The 18,560-nt window shown below is 44.8% G+C and overlaps 2 protein-coding genes and 1 long non-coding RNA gene across 5 annotated transcripts in view; 1 reads left to right on the top strand and 2 right to left on the bottom strand.

Annotated features, from left to right (window-relative positions):
* ATP5MG (ATP synthase membrane subunit g) overlaps nucleotides 1–18,560 on the bottom strand; it is a 249,536-nt gene that overhangs the window by 89,144 nt on the left and 141,832 nt on the right. The window lies entirely within an intron of this gene.
* The window catches only part of LOC126936081 (uncharacterized), a 184,068-nt gene that overhangs the window by 117,022 nt on the left and 48,486 nt on the right, over nucleotides 1–18,560 (top strand). The gene's annotated exons all lie outside the window — the stretch shown is intronic.
* On the bottom strand, nucleotides 5,440–16,859 carry LOC126936068 (T-cell surface glycoprotein CD3 epsilon chain). The gene is made up of 9 exons (XM_050758456.1): nucleotides 16,628–16,859; nucleotides 16,403–16,510; nucleotides 14,125–14,145; nucleotides 12,999–13,013; nucleotides 9,273–9,290; nucleotides 8,611–8,832; nucleotides 7,599–7,766; nucleotides 6,988–7,034; nucleotides 5,440–6,031 (listed from the first exon to the last, which is right to left on the bottom strand). Exons 2-9 carry the CDS (start codon nucleotides 16,449–16,451, stop codon nucleotides 5,975–5,977), a joined length of 597 nt encoding a protein of 198 aa, XP_050614413.1. The 5' UTR covers nucleotides 16,452–16,510; nucleotides 16,628–16,859; the 3' UTR covers nucleotides 5,440–5,974.

Below are 18,560 nucleotides of genomic sequence, written 5' to 3'. Positions count from 1 at the left end.
TTGACTGGGATGTAACCTCATTTAATATGTAAACAAACTACAACCTGACCTGAGAGTATATTTTTGTAAGAAGAAAGGAAGTCTCCTCCAATCACAGCAGCCAGCTTTCGGTCAGGGGCAGACTGCAGACTGATCAGATGTGTCTAAATTAGGTAAAGGCTGACCTATAACCGATCAGGCTATATCCAATACCACTTCCTTTTTCTGTTTACAAACACTACTTGTCCACTGTTGCTGGGTGGAGGTCTCTGAGACTCTCTAATATAGCTCTCTCATTTAATGAGGTGAGTTTAAATCAGGTCTTTTTGTAGTGAACTGTGGCCCTAATCACCATCATCTCCTGAACCAAGACTGACCAGCTGGACTCAAATGCTATTGAACTATCTTTATTGCACGGACTTTGAGTTGTTGATTTTGACTAGTTGTTTGTGGAAACTCCTGATAAGGAGTGTACTTCAGTTTCTTGGCATTGGCCACTCATAGTCATCATAATAGTCCCCCTGGCTGGGCGTGGTGGCTCACACCTGTAATTCCAGCACTTTGGGAGGCTGAGGCAGGCAGATCACTTGAGAACAAGAGTTCAAGACTAGACTGGCCAACATGGTGAAACCCCAACTCTACTAAAAATACAAAAATTAGCCGGTTGTGGTGGTGAGTGCCTGTAATCCCAGCTACTTAGGAGGTTGAGGCAGGAGAATTGCTTGAACCCAGGAGGTGGAGGTTGCAGGGAGCCAAGATTGTGCCACTGCACTCCAGCCTGGGTGATGGAGCGAGACTCCATCTTAAAAATAATAAAAAATAATAATAACAATAACAGTCTCTCTGATGTGTTGCTTCCCCTGGGAAGTCCTAAGTGCTCCTATGCAGTCATTCTTTATACATCAACTGGTCTATTAGGGTTAGAATAACAAAAACATGAAGAAAGCAGCACAAAGAATCATCCAACTAAGGTGAAGTTGTGAATTGTGAGTTCAATATTGAAACAAAACAAGTCCATTATGAGGGTGATGGAAAATGGGGTCAGGGGCCAAAGTTTTGGTCAATCTTTCAAAATTGAGATGCTGACCAAAAGGCGGAAATGTTTAAATTAAATTTGGCCCAAAGCTGCTGGCGTATCTGTTGAACTGCAACCCAACTTAGTATTTAAGTAAACTGCCTCCCAGCTGAGACCATATTCTTGTAACAAATAGCTGAATCTCAGCAAGTCACAGCTGCTGTGCTTTAACCAGTCATAGGCTGCCAAATGATCAGACCATGTCCATATAAGGCAAATGCTAAGCTGTACCCCATCAAACTGTTTGTGTGTATTACTTCCAATAAATTCGGCCTGCCTATGTTGCTGGGTGAAGCACTCTGAACTTTTACTGGTTCAGGGTGCTGCCCAATTCATAAATTTTCTTTGCTCAAATAAAGTCTGCTTAATTAAAAAAAAAAAAAAAGAAAGAAAAGAAAAGAAAAAAAAAAAAAGTGAGGCAAGGAAAGAACAGTCCAGGCAGAGAAGGAAGCATGAGCAAAGACACAGAGGTGGAGAGCAGGGAGAATTTCAAGAGATTTAGTTTTACTAGAGCATGAAATTCAAGTTGCAGAGTGTTAGCAATAAGGGAGAGGTGGTAAGGATCCAAAAGCAGAAGACCTGGAGTGTAAGGCTAAGTAGGGGGTATGGGCTTCTTCCTGTATGAGGTTACGCATCCTTGAAGAGCTTCAAGCAGGAAGTGATATGGCACACATAATTATGGAGGCAGAAATAGAGAGAAATCAGTTTGAAGAGCTATTTAGGGAGTGCCATTTGGTGACTAATTGGATGTGGAAAATGAGGGTGCAGGAGGCATCCAGGCCAATTCCAGGGCTTCTGATCCAGCAGCACTGTGTAGATGGTGGTACCCTTCTCTGGGGACGGACATGCAGGTGGAGGAGATGGTTTGAGGGATTGGGGGTGGGTGGGGGGTGGAATGGTGACTTCAGTTTTGAACATCTTGAATTTGAAATGTCTGTGGAGTCTGTGGGCTCCCAAATGAAGACGTCCAGAATACGTCTAAAGCCTAAGAGGATATCTGATCTGGTCAGGTCTGGGGATAGAGATATGGGAAAGTAAGAAAAATAGGTGAAGTGTGAAGGGTATTGGAATGAGAACAGAACTTCCAGGAACACCAATGTTTAAGGAGCAGGTGGAGGAGGAATTTCAAGAGAGGTAAGGAGGGGCAGATGATGTCATGGAAGCCAAGGAAGTGAGCGGCCAATCTTTCACATACCTCTGAGAGGTCTGCTCTTGAAAGGCTCATGGAATGCTTCTTTGATTTGACAAGAAGGAGGGCACTGTGATGTTTTGAGAGTTTCTAGAGTGGTAGAGGAGGAAGCCTGACTGTAGAGGGCTGAGGATCGGAGGGAAATGAGGAAGTTGGCCTAGTAGACTTCTCTTTGGGGCTTAAAAAGGCAGAGAGAGAAAGGGAAGTATCTGGGCAGGAGGCACGCAGGGTCAAGGGAGAGCTTATCTTACCGTGGGAGAGATGAGTAATTGGGACTACAAGCACATGCCACCATGCCCGGCCAATTTTTGTATTTTTAGTAGACATGAGGTTTCACTATGTTGATCAGGCTGGTCTTGAACTCCTGACCTCATGATCCACCTGCCTTGGCCTCCCAAAGTGCTGGGATTACAGGTGTGAGCCACCGTGCCCGGCCTGGAGTGCCTTCTTTATCTCCAAGTTCTATTTGTCCTTCCCTTCAAGGCCTAGATAAAGTCTTTCCTCCGTGGAACTTTCTCTGCCTCTGAACACCTGCAACACTGTAACACGCATATGTGATTAATCGCATCATCTGTTCTTGTGTTGCTCTTTAACTTTTTGCATGCTTGACCACTCTTATATAATTGCAAGCTCCTTCAAGACAGGAACTGTTTACTGATATCCTCCTAGCAGTTAGCATAGTGCTGATAGCCATATGAGTGATTAGAAAAGCACTAATTGAAGGAATGCATAAACAATTAAATACAGAGCTTTTAAGTCAGGATAATGAGAAACATTCTTTTTTTTTTTTTTTTTTTTTTTTTTTTGAGACAGAGTCTTGCACTGTCACCTGGGCTGGAGTGCAATGACACGATCTGCGCTCACTGCAACTTCTGCCTCCTGGGTTCAAGTGATTCTCCTGCCTCAACCTCCCAAATAGCTGGGATTATAGGCACCCACCACCATGCCTGGCTAATTTTTTGTATTTTTAGTAGAGACAGGGTTTCACTATGTTGGCCAGCTGGTCTCGAACTCCTGATCTCGTGATCCACCTGCCTTGGCCTCCCAAAGTGCTGGGATTACAGGCGTGAGCCACCGTGCCCAACACATTCTTTTATAAAATTTTTATTTTTAAATTTTACTTTAAGTTCTGGGATGCATGTGCAGAACACGCAGGTTTGTTACATAGATATACATGTGCCATGGTGATCTGCTGCACCTATCAACCCATCTTCTAGGTTTTAAGCCCCTCATGCATTGGGTATTTGTCCTAATGCTCTTCCTTCCCTTGCCCCCCATGCCCCTGACAGGCCCCAGTGTGTGACAATGGGGAGCATTCTTTATGATCATAGTCAGTAATGAGTAGATGCTCTGACCATTAGAATTGGCTGCTAGTTCCAGCTCTGCCCCACCCCATCTGTGACTTGGGCAATGACTTGACCTCTCAGAGCCTCAGTATCCTCGTCTGTAAAGTGAGGCTGACATCTAACTTGCTGTGTCAACATAAAGATTAAATGAGATAATACAGGTAAAGTGCTAAGTACAACTTCTGAAGCCTGTATTGAGTAAATGCTCAATACATGTTAGCTGTGATTGCCTGTATTACACTGAGCCATGCCTCCCCTTGACAGGGCACAATCAAGTATACTTGGGACAAAACTGCCATCCCTGGGCCAGCCTGCTGATCAGCAGCGAGTGATGCACAACATCACGGAGGCGTCTTCTGAGCCTAAGTGTTGATGCTTAGAGTGAAGGAAGTGACTCTTCAACAGGGACCAAAAACAAATAGAAGCTGTAGCTACAGCCCATAGCTATAGCTATGTTCCCCCATACTGAGGGGGAACAGTATGTGGAGGCCGCTGGTCACAAACGGCCTTTTTAGTGGTGGTCACACTCATAAATAGCCCTGCTGTCAGCAGGGAAATTTCTGAGTGCAGAGAGGGAGAGAATAGAGCCCGCTGGTTTGAGCTGGAGTAGGACAGTTCCTGGATGCTCTGGCCTCCTCTCTCTGCAAGCAGAGTGTGCGGTGTGAGACTGAGAACAAAGCGCTCCCACACTGGCCTCCGCCCAGCTGCCACTGTACCTCTCCCACCGTCACTCCCAGGAGCCACGCTTAGCAGTGCAGCCCACATCCTGCGCTGCTTAACCACAGCCCGCTGCTGGCTGCAGGCGGCTGCCTTAGGGTGGGGGTGTGCCTGCTTGAGAAACCTCCCTCCTTCACTTCCCCAGCCCTGGCTCCGCAGCTTTTCCTGGCAGCTTGTGGAAATCTGTGTCCCATCCCCAAGCCGGGCTTCCACCGCCACTGTCTTCTTCCGTAACTTCATCTGTTTTTCAAGGCCTGTTTCTGTCTTGCCCATTTTCTACCAACCACTCCATCAGGGACCCATCAGTCATTCTCTGCCACCTTTGATGTCTTCCTCCGAGAGAAGTTGGTGAAACCTTCTTTCTTTCTCTCCCTCCCATCCTCTTTCTTTCTTCCCTTCCTCAATCCCTCCCTTCTTTCCCTTTCCTTTTATTTTTCTTTCTCTCTTTTTCTTTTCTCTCCCCTCCCTCTACCCTTTCTTTCTTTTTTCTTTTTTTCTTTGTTTCTGAGATGGAGTCTTGCTCTGTCGCCCAGGCTGGAGTGCAGTGGCATGATCTCAGCTCACTCCTGGGTTCACGCCATTCTCCTGCCTCAGCCTCCCGAGTAGCTGAGACCACAGGCACCCGCCACCACGCCCGGCTAATTTTTTGTATTTTTAGTAGAGATGGGGTTTCACCGTGTTAGCCAGGATGGGGATGGTCTCAGTCTCCTGATCTCGTGATCTGCCTGCCTCGGCCTCCAAAAATGCTGGGATTACAGGCGTGAGCCACAGCGCCCGGGCTTTTTTTCTTTTTTCTTATTCCCTTATGCCCTCTCTAAAGAGAGCTTCAGGTAATGGCCCTACCAGCTGTGGAAACAGAGAGTGTTTGCATCTGGGGTCATAGCTGAGAATTTAGTCAAAGGTAGTGAGAACCTGAATGGTCTTGGGAATTAAGGCAGCCTCTCAGGGCTTCTCAGAAAAGAGGGACAGCAACTCTTGCAGCCAAACACAATTTATTTTTTCTCTCTCAGCTGAGAGGAGCCGAGCACATTTAGGGAGATGCAAATGACCATCCAGTGGCCTACAGCGGAGACAGGGGAGGGGGTGTGTGTGGGGGGTGAGGGGGGGTGTGGGGGGGTGGGTGGGGGGGTGTGGGTGTGGAGGGCTAGGGGGTTGCGGGGTTGATGGGGAGTGTGGGGGGAGGGAGGAGCACAGGGCTGGCTCAGAGCCAGGATCTGTGAACGGGGCAGAGCCTCTGTCAACATTTACCCAGTCCATCCCCAGAGAGGGTTGCAAAAGGGGACGGAGATAGAAAAGTAGATGGAATATTTTGGGATGGGGGACAACTTACATGCAAGAAGAAAAGGGAACTGAATGGAGAAGTTACATCCAAGGGGGAGGGAATGAATAGCAGAAATAAATATCCTGGCAAGAGGGCAGGCCAGCTGTGAGGATGTGACTACTGATAATGCTTCAAAGGAAGAAGCGGCAGCAATGTCTTAGGACTGGGTACCAGCAGAGAAGGCAGGAAGGAGGGAGCTGGGGATCAGGCTGGAGGGCGTGAGTTCGCCATGAGGCCGAGGAACGATGCTCTCGTGGGGTCCAAGACTAGCCCAGGAAACAGGGAGTCGCAGGGGGACTGGAGAGGAGCCAGACCTGGGCCAGCGGGAGGCAGTGTTCTCCAGGGGGTCAGATGCGTCTCTGATTCAGGCCAGAATACAGATCCTGCTGGCCTTTCCGGATGGGCTGGAAGTGAAGTAGAGGGGAGGTGGTCAGTGGTGCGGGAGGAAGTACCTCCTGAGAAAGGACGCTGAAGATCTAGCTTTAGTGCATGGAGAGAGCTTTGGACTTGAAGTCAGGAGGCAGGCTGGAATTCTAATTTGGCTCGGACGGTAGGAGACTTCAACTGGTCACCTCCTTCCGTGAGCCTCAACTTTCCCATCTCAAAAATAGGAACTTAAAGACCCACCTTCCAGGGCTTCTGTCAGGGCTAAATAATTCACTTATACTAAAGTAAATACTACGTGCTTGGCTGGTGCTCAACAAATATTTGTTGAGTATATCCAGGTGTGAGAGTGAAAATATTTAACAACTAGTAGTGCACACATACCAATCAACAAGAACAATCCTGCTGATCCTCTGCCATGCCAGGCATTAACTCTTCAGTTACCCCAACTCAAGAGACAGCCTGGTGGGGGAGAGACTGGGATGCCTGGCCGTGTGTGTGTGTGTGTGTGTAAGGGTGGGTTGGGGTGAGCAAAGTTTGGGGCCATTTTCCAATGAAGTAATTTAATATTTCAATAGCTTTTATATAATATTTATATAATTTTAATATTTCAATAACTCGTATGGCTATACTGGTGCATGCTGGTGGAATATCAGCCTTGAATTTATTGTGTTAGAATTTGCACATACGATATTCTCCATGGCTGTATCCCAGATAATGAAGAAGCCAGAGAAAGAGGAGTTTGTCTCTCGCAAGCTTCCTCCTCTCCATGGTTGTGGAAGCCATGCAGCCTTTGAGACAGTCCTGTTTTACCATGAAGGAGGCAGAGGTGGCACATAGAGGGTCGTCATGGAAGCCCTGAGTGAGGGGCTTTGAAGCATCTGGCAGACAAGATGGGCCATCCCATCTGTTCCCTTGCCCCCCGACCGGAGGGGCATCCCCTCCAGCCTCCTGGCCCATTTCTATCCCCCGTTACCTCATAGTCTGGGTTGGGAACAGGTGGTGGCCTCTCCTTGTTTTGTCCTGCAGAGGAAGGAGGGGAAACGTTTCATTCCCATGAGGGAACCAATCTTGCAGCACTGTCTGTGCCAGTGAGACCCAGATAGAGAATGGCAAACCCTGTTGTTCTCTCTTCGACCACTTCCCTTTTACGTTCTTTCTTTTTTTTTTTCTTTCATTCATCTCTGAGGACCCTACGCTCTTCTCATCATTTTGTGACTTTCCTCAGCTCAAGGTCCTCCCATTGTTTCTCTACACGGGGAAGGGAAAGGAAAAGGCAGGAGCTAATATATCAAAGTCTCTCTTCCCACAGCTTAGGGACAGAATCGGATGACTGCAGGCATCGACAGGCATGTGAGGAAGCCCGTCACGTTCATAAACTTTTTTGCACTTTTACAGGATGGAAGGAGGGGAGTGACATGAGATTTGAAACCCTCTGTTGAGATCTTGTCATCACAGTAGTAGAAGCTGTGCATAGAAGCTCTAGAGAAGCTGTTCTGACCTAGCTGTGGACTTGCCACCCACCCTGGCCCAGTCTGGTCGTCCCCCTTGGCAGGAATCTCATCTGACCGGACTCCACAGCCTTACCCCTTTGCCTGCCGCCAGCACCTGCTCCTCGTGTCACAGGCTTGGCCTTGGCCTTTCTATTCTTGCTCCAGTAGTAAACCAGCAGCAGCAAGCCCAGAGTGATGCAGATGTCCACTATGACAATTGTGGCCACCGCCATCACATCCATCTCCATGCAGTTCTCACACACTGTCAGGGACGGGGTGGGGAGAGGGGAAATCACTAAGCAAGGAAAACACAAGGCACTGGAGGTGAGGAGGGAGCGCCTGAAAGTCATTCTCCCCTTACTACTCACACACTTGCCACGGCCAGAGCCCCCCCTTCAATACGTTCAGAACAACATCGACAAGCAAAGAGTGGTGGCTGTGGGTGGAGGCACTGGAGTCAAACAGCCCTGGGTTTGAGTACCTGTTTTATTACTCACTAGCTGTGAGAAGCGTGAAGTGTGTTTTCAATTCACAGACGCTCTGTTTCCTCATCCCTTTACTCATGGGAATAAAATGGTATTTAACCCATATGGTTGTTGAGAGGATTATATGAAAAAAAATCCTTGGTAAGTGTTGGATACAGACAGTGCTTGAGTGATACTTAATAAGCACTCAATAAATGTTAGCTATTGTTATTATTTTATTATTATACCTTAGCTTATGCCATTTTATCAGAGTGGACTTGAGTCTTTTTTGCAAACCTTTCTGAAAAATTTATCTCTGGAGGAAGCATTAGATAAACTCACGTTGGTGTGCCATGAACCTGGGTGTGATGCAGTGCAAATGACCCAGTCCTGTCTCTTAGGCAGTTGCTATTTTAGATCTTGCACAGACTGGGGTTACCCCAAAGCCTCATATTGGTGTTTAATCTATATTCCAGAAAACACTGATGCTGTGTGGTACCAGAGAGTCCCGGGACTGAGTGTGGGAGGAAGCACAAAGACACCAGGGCACTGTGAGCTGGGTTAGGGGAAATCATTGAGAATGCCCTTTTGAATGGTCCTCCCTAAAGAGCCGGTGGTGCCTGCTCTGGAGACCTGGATTACCTCTTGCCTTCAGGTAGAGATGATGGCTCGCGTCCTCTGGATTGCTTCCTCTGGGGTAGCAGACATAATAACCACTTTGCTCCATTTCTGAAAATTCCGGCAGAAACAGTTGATCCCCAGAATCTCCTTTGTTTTTACCATTGTGTTGCCATTGTGCTTCAGATCCAAGATGCTGAGAGCATGTCAGTATTACTGTGGTTCCAGAGATGGAGACTTGATATGCTGGGGAGAAAGAAGGGAAATTGATGGAAGAAACCAGGACAACTTTTAGAAAAGGCAAATTAGTGACAAAAGAACCACCCAAATGCAGGAAGTCATCTGTCATCTAGGTCTTAGATTTGCTTGTCAAAAGGGAGCTCTACTGGCTGGAGGGTGTGGAAGAGGAGATAGGTGGAATGAAGGGAACTGGAGAACCTGAAGGGAACTAGAGAACCTTTGAGAGGTGGCTTTAGGGTTTACGCAGGGACATGGGGACTTGGGAAGGGTAAGATGGATGTAAAGAAAAACCCATAAAAGTCCCTATTTGGAACCTTTCTAAAACGGGGTTGAGAATGCAATGCTGGGAAGATTCTTGGGGTTAATCTCTCTCAATCAGTTCCTTCTCGTCTACCCACCAATCTGCATCCTCAGACAGGGCATAAATAAAAGACTAGTAAACTCACGTGTCTGTGTAATACTACCTGAAAATGAAAAAAGGAAACAGCAGTAAGAAAATATCTTGGTTTAAGTTTAAATTGTAGGTAAAATTTTTCTAGTGGAATTAGACACGGCCCACAAGACTTCCCAAAGGGGGTCTCATCCACTTAGGAGCCCTGAGTCTTGGAGGTGAGGTTCATGCTTAGCCTATGAGATTTAGCTCGTAGATATATTTATTAAATAGCTCATAGATGTAACTCAGATACATCGGATTCAGAATATACCAGCGTGTGCTCCTAGATCCAGATCTACTGAAGCTCAGAAAGCCTTAAAGTCCTAAAGCCAAAAAATTCCAGAGATCTTCAAGCTTATCCTCTTACATTAGCCAGAACTGTATTACAGATAGGTATGAATGACAAACGAACCACCCAAATGCAGGAAGTCATCTGTCATCCAGGCCTTAGATTTGCTTGTCAGAAGGGAGCACTACTGGCTTTCTCAGAAAGAAAGCTCTCCACCGAATCACTGATTCGTGGACTTACCTATTTCTTACAATTCAGAAATTCTTTCTCAGAACTGAGTCCCTCATAATAGAGAAGAAACACCTTTATTCTTATTCCATATAATTTCCTCTCTGTTTGCCTTTAAATAATGTGAAATACTCTACACATTTTGAGGGAATGGTTCTTCCAATAAAAAGTGGTTTCACTTTACTTTGTATCTGAGCATAATCAGCTCTCAATTATTTTTGTTAGACGGAGGCCCATCAGTGTGGACAACTGAAATCAACTAATAAACCACTAATGCCATTCGCAGGTCCAGCCACGTTTCCCACAGCAGCCATTTTTGCCCTGGGAGGTGGAGCTAGGAGACCTTTCTTATTTCCTGGAAAACTTGTGGCTGGAACACTGGGTTCTGTTACAGCCTGGACATGACAGCTGGAGGAGAGGAGAGGCGGTGGTGCCGCTGTTAGGGACAGAGCTCTGGACTCAAGCGTCAGAAGCCCTGTGTTTGAATCCTAGATCTGCCCCAGTCTGTGTGACCGAGGGCAAGTCCTTTAACTTCGCTGAACCTCAACTTCTTTATCAGGGAAATGGAGATAAAACACCAACCTCACAGGGTCTTTGTGAAAATTAAACGGATTATGAAGGTGGAAGTGGATGACACATAGCAGGTGCTCAAGAAAAAGTTACTTCCTTTCCTCCTTTCCTTCTTGAGGTCCTGCTGCTCCCAGCACAGAACTGAACTCTGACCCAGTTGCTCTGGCAGCCCTCTGACAAAGACTGCACAGAATGTAAACAAATCATTCTCCAGGTTTTTCCACCTGCTTATAATTGGGAGCTGAGTAAAAGGACAGTAGATAGTTTATATTATTTTAATTTATAAATAATTTTTCAACACGGATGTTTCTTAGACATGTTAAATGAACTAGAAATCATCAATAGATTACATAGACATTATACTCTGCTGGGTGTGTTTGTTTGAAAAAAATGTAAAGAAAATTGCTCACAACTTTTATTGGCACAAATTCAGTAGCAGAGCTTAGACTTAACTCATGCTCACACAAGGGTCTAGATGTCTATGCTTAGACAGAAATGTGCTCCGCGTATGTTCATTGTGCACCATTCACAATAGCAAAGACATGGAATCAACCTAAATGCCTGTCAATGGTAGACTGGATAAAGAAAATGTGCTGCATATACACCATGGAATACTACGCAGCCATAAAAAAGAATGAGATCACGCACGTCCTTTGCGGGAACATGGATGGGACTGGAGGCCATTATCTTTAGCAAACAAACACAGTGACAGAAAACCAAATACCACATGTTTTCATTTAGAAAAGCTAAATGATGAGAACACATGAACACAGAGGGAAATGACACACACTGGGACCTCTCAGAAGGTGGAGGGTGGGAGGAGGGAGAGGATCAGGAAAAATAACTAATAGGTACTAGGCTTAATGCCTAGGTGACGAAATAATCTGTACAACAAACCCCTATGACACAAGTTTACCTATATAACAAAGCTGCACATGTACCCCTGAATTTAAAATGAAAGTTAAATTAAAAAAAGATATGTGTGCTCACAAAGATTTTATACACATCAAGAGATAGTATTTCATAATGGTTAAGAAAATGAACTTCAGTATCATATAAATCTGCATTAAAACTTTTTTATTTTTAAATTTCTATTTATTAATTTTTTCAGAGACAGTGTCTTTCTTTGCCACAGAGGCTGGAGTACAGTGGCACAATCTTGGCTCAATGCAGCCTCACCCTTCTGAGCTTAAGTGAGTCTCCTGCCTTGGCCTCCCAGTGTTGGGATTATAGGCATGAACCACGGCATCTGGCCTAAATCTGCATTTATATCTCTAGGACTGGACTGTTTATTTATTTTTGTTTATTTTTGTATTTATTTGAGCCTTTGTTTCCTTCACTGTACAATAGGAGTGTTAGAAGAATTAAATGAGGATATTCAAGTAAAATATTTAGAGCAATGCCTAAAACATACGTGCTCAGTACACTTTAATGCTTATCATCTATAGTCAGGGTGCTTTTCATGTATTAATAGCTAAAATTCACCTACTGCCTGTTTTTTGTTTGTTTGTTTGTTTTGAGACAGAGTCTCGCTCTGTCACCCAGGCTAGAGTGCAATGGCGCAATCTCAGTTCACTGCAACTTCCGCCTCCCAGGTTCAAGCAATTCTCTTGCCTCAGCCTCCTGAGTAGCTGAGATTACAGGCACCTGCCACCACGCCTGGCTAATTTTTGTATTTTTAGTAGAGATGGAGTTTCACCATGTTGGCCAGGCCGGTCTTGAACTCCTGACCTCAGGTGATCCTCCCACCTCGGCTTCCCAAAGTGCTGGGATTACAGGCGTGAGCCACCATGCCCAGCCCACCTACTGTCTTTTATGTCAGATAATGTTCTAAGCGCCTTAAATAAACTACTCATTTGGTCCTCATAATAACCCTACAAGTTAGGTAGCACTATTATTTCCATTGTCCCATGATGATGCTATGGCACAGAAAAGTTAGGTAAATTACTCAAACACACCCAGCAAGTAGAGAGTTGAGCCAAGATTCAAACATTCTGGTCTAGCTCAGTTAGACTCTTATCCTCATACTATAGAGCTTTATCTCTTCTGCATAAAATATTTTTCTTCCCTAAAACATAAGCTTATCCTTTAAAATTCAGCTCAAGGATCACCTCCCCCAGGGAACCTTTCCCAATGACACTCGGTAGAGTTGATCACTCCCCTCTTTATACTTCATTTTACTCTGTATCTACCCATATTATAACATGCAACTCACTATATTTTCAATTATTTGTGTCTCACACAAGACCATCAGCTTCTTGAGGGGAGGTAATTAGCAATGTGTTCATAGTTTGTTCATTTATTCATTCAAAAAATATTTATTGAGCACCTACTATGTGCCAGATACTGGGCTAGGTAAATGAGACACTGTCTCTGTCTGCCTTGAAAGATTTCAAAAACATATACACAAACACATGGCAGCTCCAACCCACACCCATATGTGTGTGATCAGAGATACATATATGCACAGCTATAATCTGACATGACAGCTAGCAACAAATACAGGCACATTTCATACAGATCTCATTGAAAGATACTCGTATTTTCCCTTTAATAGTTTTAGTTCTCAGTGTTTGTTACGGTGATTGTACTCTATGACCATTTCATTCCACATTTGAAAACTTTTGCTAGATAGAGTGGAAATCCTCTTACCCATTTCTTCATTACCTGAAAAGGAAACGGTAAGAAGCCATTAGTAATGTTTCGGCAACGAAGATCAGACCCTGCTCCCGTGGGTTGGGACTCTTCCCTCAACCCTTAAGAAACAATGGAACTTCCAATTTCCTTGGCTGCATATAAAAAGCTGTTTTGGGCCTTACGTCTTATCTGACGACTATTTACAAAAATGGCTCCTAAGGACACTACAAATTAGGCAGCATGGCGGAATCTAGGCTGGCATAGTGGTTGCCTTTATTTTAATTTTTATTTTTGAGACAGTCTCGATCTGTTGCCCAGGCTAGAGTGCAGTGGTGCAATCTTGGCTCACTACAACCTCTGCCTCCCAGGTTCAAGCGATTCTCTTGCCTCTGCCTCTTGAGTAGCTAGGACTACGGGCGTGCACCACCATGTCTGGCTAATTTTGGTATTTTTAGTAGAGACAGGGTTTCGCCACGTTGGCCAGGCTGGTCTCAAACTCCTGGCCTCAAGTGATCTGCCCACTTTGGCCTCCCAAAGTGCTGGGATTACAGGTGTGAGGGAGTACGGTGTCCAGCCATGGTTGCCATTAAATACAACATTGGTTCACTCTGTTTGGAAGAGTTGATTGAATAGAGGGGCTTCCAATGTTGGAACACTCCTGACTCTACTGCTGTGGTTGAGAGAGTAAGTTCAGGCTGGGTACACTCATATGCACGTGCACTCGCATAAACACACGTGTACACACATGTATTCAGACATGTGATTCTGAACACACACCCAAATGTTGCCCCAGCAGCTTATCCAGAGTAACCCTGTGCATGCATTCTGGCTACATCTCCTCTGCAGAATCTCACATCAAATATGAGATGCAAACAAAAGAAAACTGTTTGTGCTTTCAACTTCATTTAAGCCTCAATTTTTCTTTTGTATAGTTAAGACTCATTATTTCCTGCCTCTGTTGCTTCCCCCTTCTGGGCTAGAAATATCTCCAGACTTGTGAGGAAAGTCAAAGGTGTAGATGGCAGAAACTCCTTTTCCTGACCTCTGTGGAAGTTCTGTGGGAGGCCTAAGAGAAAGCTCCACTCATAACTACAAACAATGATGGGGTGATTTCATAAAAAAGAAAGAAAGCATATCTCACCATCTTGCCCCCAAACGCCAACTAGAAAATAAATAAGAAAAAAAAAAAGTGTTAGTAAATGTTGTGGGTACCTGCATTCCTAAACAGAAAAAGGGCTGTGTTGCAGTATGACCACTGATGACATCTGATGTCCTTCCCAGTTGCTGTAGAACAGTGGAACTTACTGCTGGTATTGACCAGGGGTTCCCAGGAAATTTGGGAGGAAATAGAGGAAGGAAGCATCTAGCATTAACAATGAGTCCACAATTTCTGACAAGTGGGAGTCAGAAAAAGTTAGGACCATATTTTTGGATGACTAGAGATATAGCAAAAGAATTTTGCCCTCAAGCCTCCATTTTGAACATTGGTCTCTGTGGAAGAAAAACACACTCTTGGTTGGGTACAAACACTGGGATTCTTGTTCCATCTCTGGCTCTGCTTTTCTGGTGGTTCAGTTTTTCCATTTGTTTTCTGCTTGAGACAGAGATGGAAATATTTGAAACCCTGATTACTCATCATCTAGGGCCTGTGCGTTGAAGAGCCTGACCACATTTCCACCGGGCCCTCCAGGATGCCCTCACTCAGCAATACCCTGGATTCATTACAATGATCAGTTTCCCTGGCATTGCCTGAAAGCTTTCTGCACACCTAGGCCTTTCTTTTACTGAAACCTCTACACAGGGGGAGATAGGATCCCCACTTTCCTATCCCCAGAGCAGACTGGACACATTCCTATGATGCCAGACGTCTAGGGGTGATTGGGTCTTTGATACTCTCTCTTTTATTTTCTATTTATTTATTTATTTGTTTATTTATATATATTTTTTGAGACACTCCAGGCTGGAGTGCAGTGGCTTGATCATGGCTCACTGAAGCCTTGACCTCCTGGGCTCAAGTGATCCTTCTACCTCAGCCTCCCAAGTAGCGGGACTATAGGCGTGTGCTACCACGCCTGGCTAATTTTTAATTTTTTGTAGAGATGGGGTTTCACTCTGTTGCCCAGGCTAGTCTTGAACTCCTGAGCTCAAGTGATCTTCCCACTTTGGTCTCCCAAAATGCTGGGATTACAGGCGTGAGCCACTGCACCTGGGCCTCCTCCTCCTCCTTCTATTTTTAAGGAAAAGCATACTTTATAACACAGATCTCTAAGAATATGCCTGGCCACTCCCTACAGGAGTCACATCCTGCCACTTGCTACTCAATGTGTTCCTAGGACCAGTAGCAGATTAATAAACTTGAGAGCGTACTAGACATGTGGAATCTCAGTCTCCAGTCCGGGTCTTTTGAAACAGAAGCTGCATTTTTAACAAGATCCCCAGGTGATTTGTGTGCACATTCAAGACGTGAGAAACCTAAGATGAAGCAGGAAGTGGAGACATCATGGCTGTGGCTCTGAGACGGGGGCACCAGCTGTGATAGTGTTTTCTAGGTCTTTGAAATAAAACCATCACGAGCCATTTTGCCTCATGTGGTGCAGCCATTTAGAGCACAAACAGTCCTGGTCTCACAGATCGGCTTCAGCACTTACTATGTTCTTTAAAACAAGTTATTTAACTTTTTTGAGTATCAATTTCTTAATCTGTAAAGTAGAGGACTTATCAGTTTATATAGTAAAAGTTAAAAACAATTTTAAAAAGAGGATATAACACCTTCCTTCCCAGGTGGAAGTAGGATTAAACCAGTTAACATGTCTAAATAATTTTTTCTTTACATAGCATCTGACACTCAATAAATGGCAACTTTTTTTGTATTATTTATTTCATATGAGATATATAAATGCTCTTGGTTATACATCAATTCATAATCCATCTTGCTTCAAAAAAACTAAATAAACTGAAAGCTGTCGGTTACTTGAAAAGGACTAAAAATTACGAGGCATTTTATGGTCTCAAAGACAATGAACTTGCTATATATGCCCTGTGCAGAGTTTGGGTGCAACTATCGGGTCTCCCCAAAACAAGGAGTGGAGCTTCGCTCTTCTAGTCTCTTTTGGGTTAGTTCTGGAGAGCTGGGTAAGTTGGAATGAGCTCGTTCTTAGAGGTAGTGAGACCTCTCTGCTCGCAATAGCTATGATCACCCCAACTGCTCTTCTTTGCCTGCTCCCGGAACGCTCTCCCAGGCACCCGTGGCCTATCTTTTTCTTTAGTCCCTAGCTCTAATCCCCCACCCTAACATAGCACCAACAGTTCCTTACATCTGGTAAATGAGGCTCCTTGGTGCCACTGAGCAGTGCCAGGTAAGGCTCTAAGCCTTCCAGTGGTCTGGAGACACACCACCCTTTCCACTCCACCCTACTCACTTGATAAGAGGCAGAGGCCCAGAACTCTCCAGCGAGTGCCCGACTGCATCTTTCTTTCATGGGACGGTTACTTTACTAAGATGGCGGAGGCCAGCAAACTTACTACTTCTGGAAAAAAAGCAAAACAGATGACGTTTTCAAAACATCTGCTAGAGATAAGGACCCTGGGGCCATTGTTCCCAATGCTAGGATGAAAAAGGAGGGCTTTATAAGAGAGAGACTCACCATTTTCTGAAGCAGGCACCTGAGGCTGGGAGGGGAGGAGGGTTTCTGAACCCCACACAGGAAGTAGAGGGGCCTCTGGGCCTGCCGGTTTTACCTCACTTGGAAACGTTCAAGGCAGAGGCCTCCACCTGGATTGGTTGAAGAAAGCTGGGTCCCACAGCCTTCCTAGAAGGTCAAACAAGAGGACTCTGACAAAACCTGGAGGGGCCATGAAAAATACATGACATTTAGCTGTCCAGACCATGTAGTAGGTTGGCACAAAAGTAATTGCAGTTTTTGCCATTAAAAGTAATGGTAATACAATATGCCTCCACATTGTGGGGTCCTCCTTCCCCTATAGGCTCTGACAGGAAGAGGGAGATGCACTGAACATTTGCTTTCTTTATGGTGGATCTGGCACGGAGCAGCAGGGTGCAGCCATCTTATAAATAAAACTTCTTGGCTTGAAAATACATGTTGACTTAAATCTGTAAGATGCCATTTTTTTGCCTATAATTTTACAAAAATATTTAAAAACACAAGACTCAATGTTGAACAGGGAGTGATAGTGTCAAAGTCTGCTGGTATGAGTGTGAATTGATGTAACTTTTCTTTATGCTTACGTGCGTGTCAATCAAATGCTTACTATATCCAAGCACTGTTCTAAGAGCTTTTCTGACATATTTAATCCTTAAAAGAACCCTCGAAGTTAAGTATTATTTTTATTTTTATTTCCATTTTATACTTGAGTAAACTAAGGCTCAGGCAGGTTATCTAAGTTGCAGATTACAGAGCTGGGACTCTAGAAATCATTTTGATGAAATTCACTTACTTAATGCACATTTTCTGTCTACTGTACTGTAGTTATATGCTGGGTGCTAGTAATACAGGAGTAACAAGATAAATAGTCCTCTTGGATAAAAAAGGAAATGTGGAGATTAAACAGATAACTTCACAAGCAATAACCATGCCCCGCATGATGGTGTACACCTGTACTTCCAGCTACTCAGGAGGCTGAGGCAGGAGGATTGCTTGAGCCCAGGGGTTCGAGACTGTAGTGAGTGTGATTTTGCCTGTGAATAGACACTGCACTCCAGCCTAGTGAGTGTGCACAACATAATGAGACTCCAGCTCTAAAAAAACCCCCAGATAACTTCAGGAGATTGATGCTAAGAAAGAAGACGTTCAGGTGCTGTGGGAATGATAGAAGGGAACTAAGATAGTCTGGGGTGGGGTGGGGAAGAGAAGGTCCCCCTGAGCAGGTGACATCGAAGCTGAAGTTGATGGAGGAACAGCAATGAACCAGATGGAGTGGAAAGCGTTCCAGACAGAGGGAGCAGCATGTTTGAAGCCCAGAGATGAGGAAGAGAAATGGAAAGTCCAGAACAGCAGGTAACAGGGAGAAAGAGGAACGTAAGAAATGATACAGGAAATTCACCAGATGTGGTACTTTGGGAGGCCAAAGCAGGCAGATTGCTTGAGGCCAGGAGTTCAAGACCAGCCTGAGCAACATAGTGAAACCCTATCTCTACAAAAAAAAAAAAAAAAAAAAAAAAAAAAAAAAACCCAAAAAATTAGCCAGGTGTGATGGTGCTCACCTGTAGTCCCGCTTACTCGGGAGGCTGAAGTGAGAGGATCACTTGAGCTCAGGAGGTTGAGGCTGCAGTCAGCTATGATTATGCCACTACGCTCCAGCCTAGGCGATAAAGTAAGACCCTGTAAATAAAAAAAAGAGAGAGAGAGATAGGAAACTCAGCAGGGGCCAGATGGGAAGGGATTTGCAAGCTATGTTAGGGGTTCTTAAGGATTTTCTTAGGGCTGTAGGAAGTATTCAAATAGTGACAGTATCAAATTGTTATAATATTCAAATGGAAAAAGTTTTTTTTTTTAGATGAAGTCTCACTCTGTTGCTCAGGCTGGAATGCAATCATGCGATTTTGGCTCACTGCAACCT

The sequence above is a fragment of the Macaca thibetana genome, chromosome 14, assembly GCF_024542745.1.
Source record: "Macaca thibetana thibetana isolate TM-01 chromosome 14, ASM2454274v1, whole genome shotgun sequence".
Classification (NCBI taxonomy): domain Eukaryota; kingdom Metazoa; phylum Chordata; class Mammalia; order Primates; family Cercopithecidae; genus Macaca; species Macaca thibetana.
The sequence above is the reverse complement of the archived record's forward strand: the minus strand, read 5'-3'. Positions and strand labels throughout refer to the sequence as shown.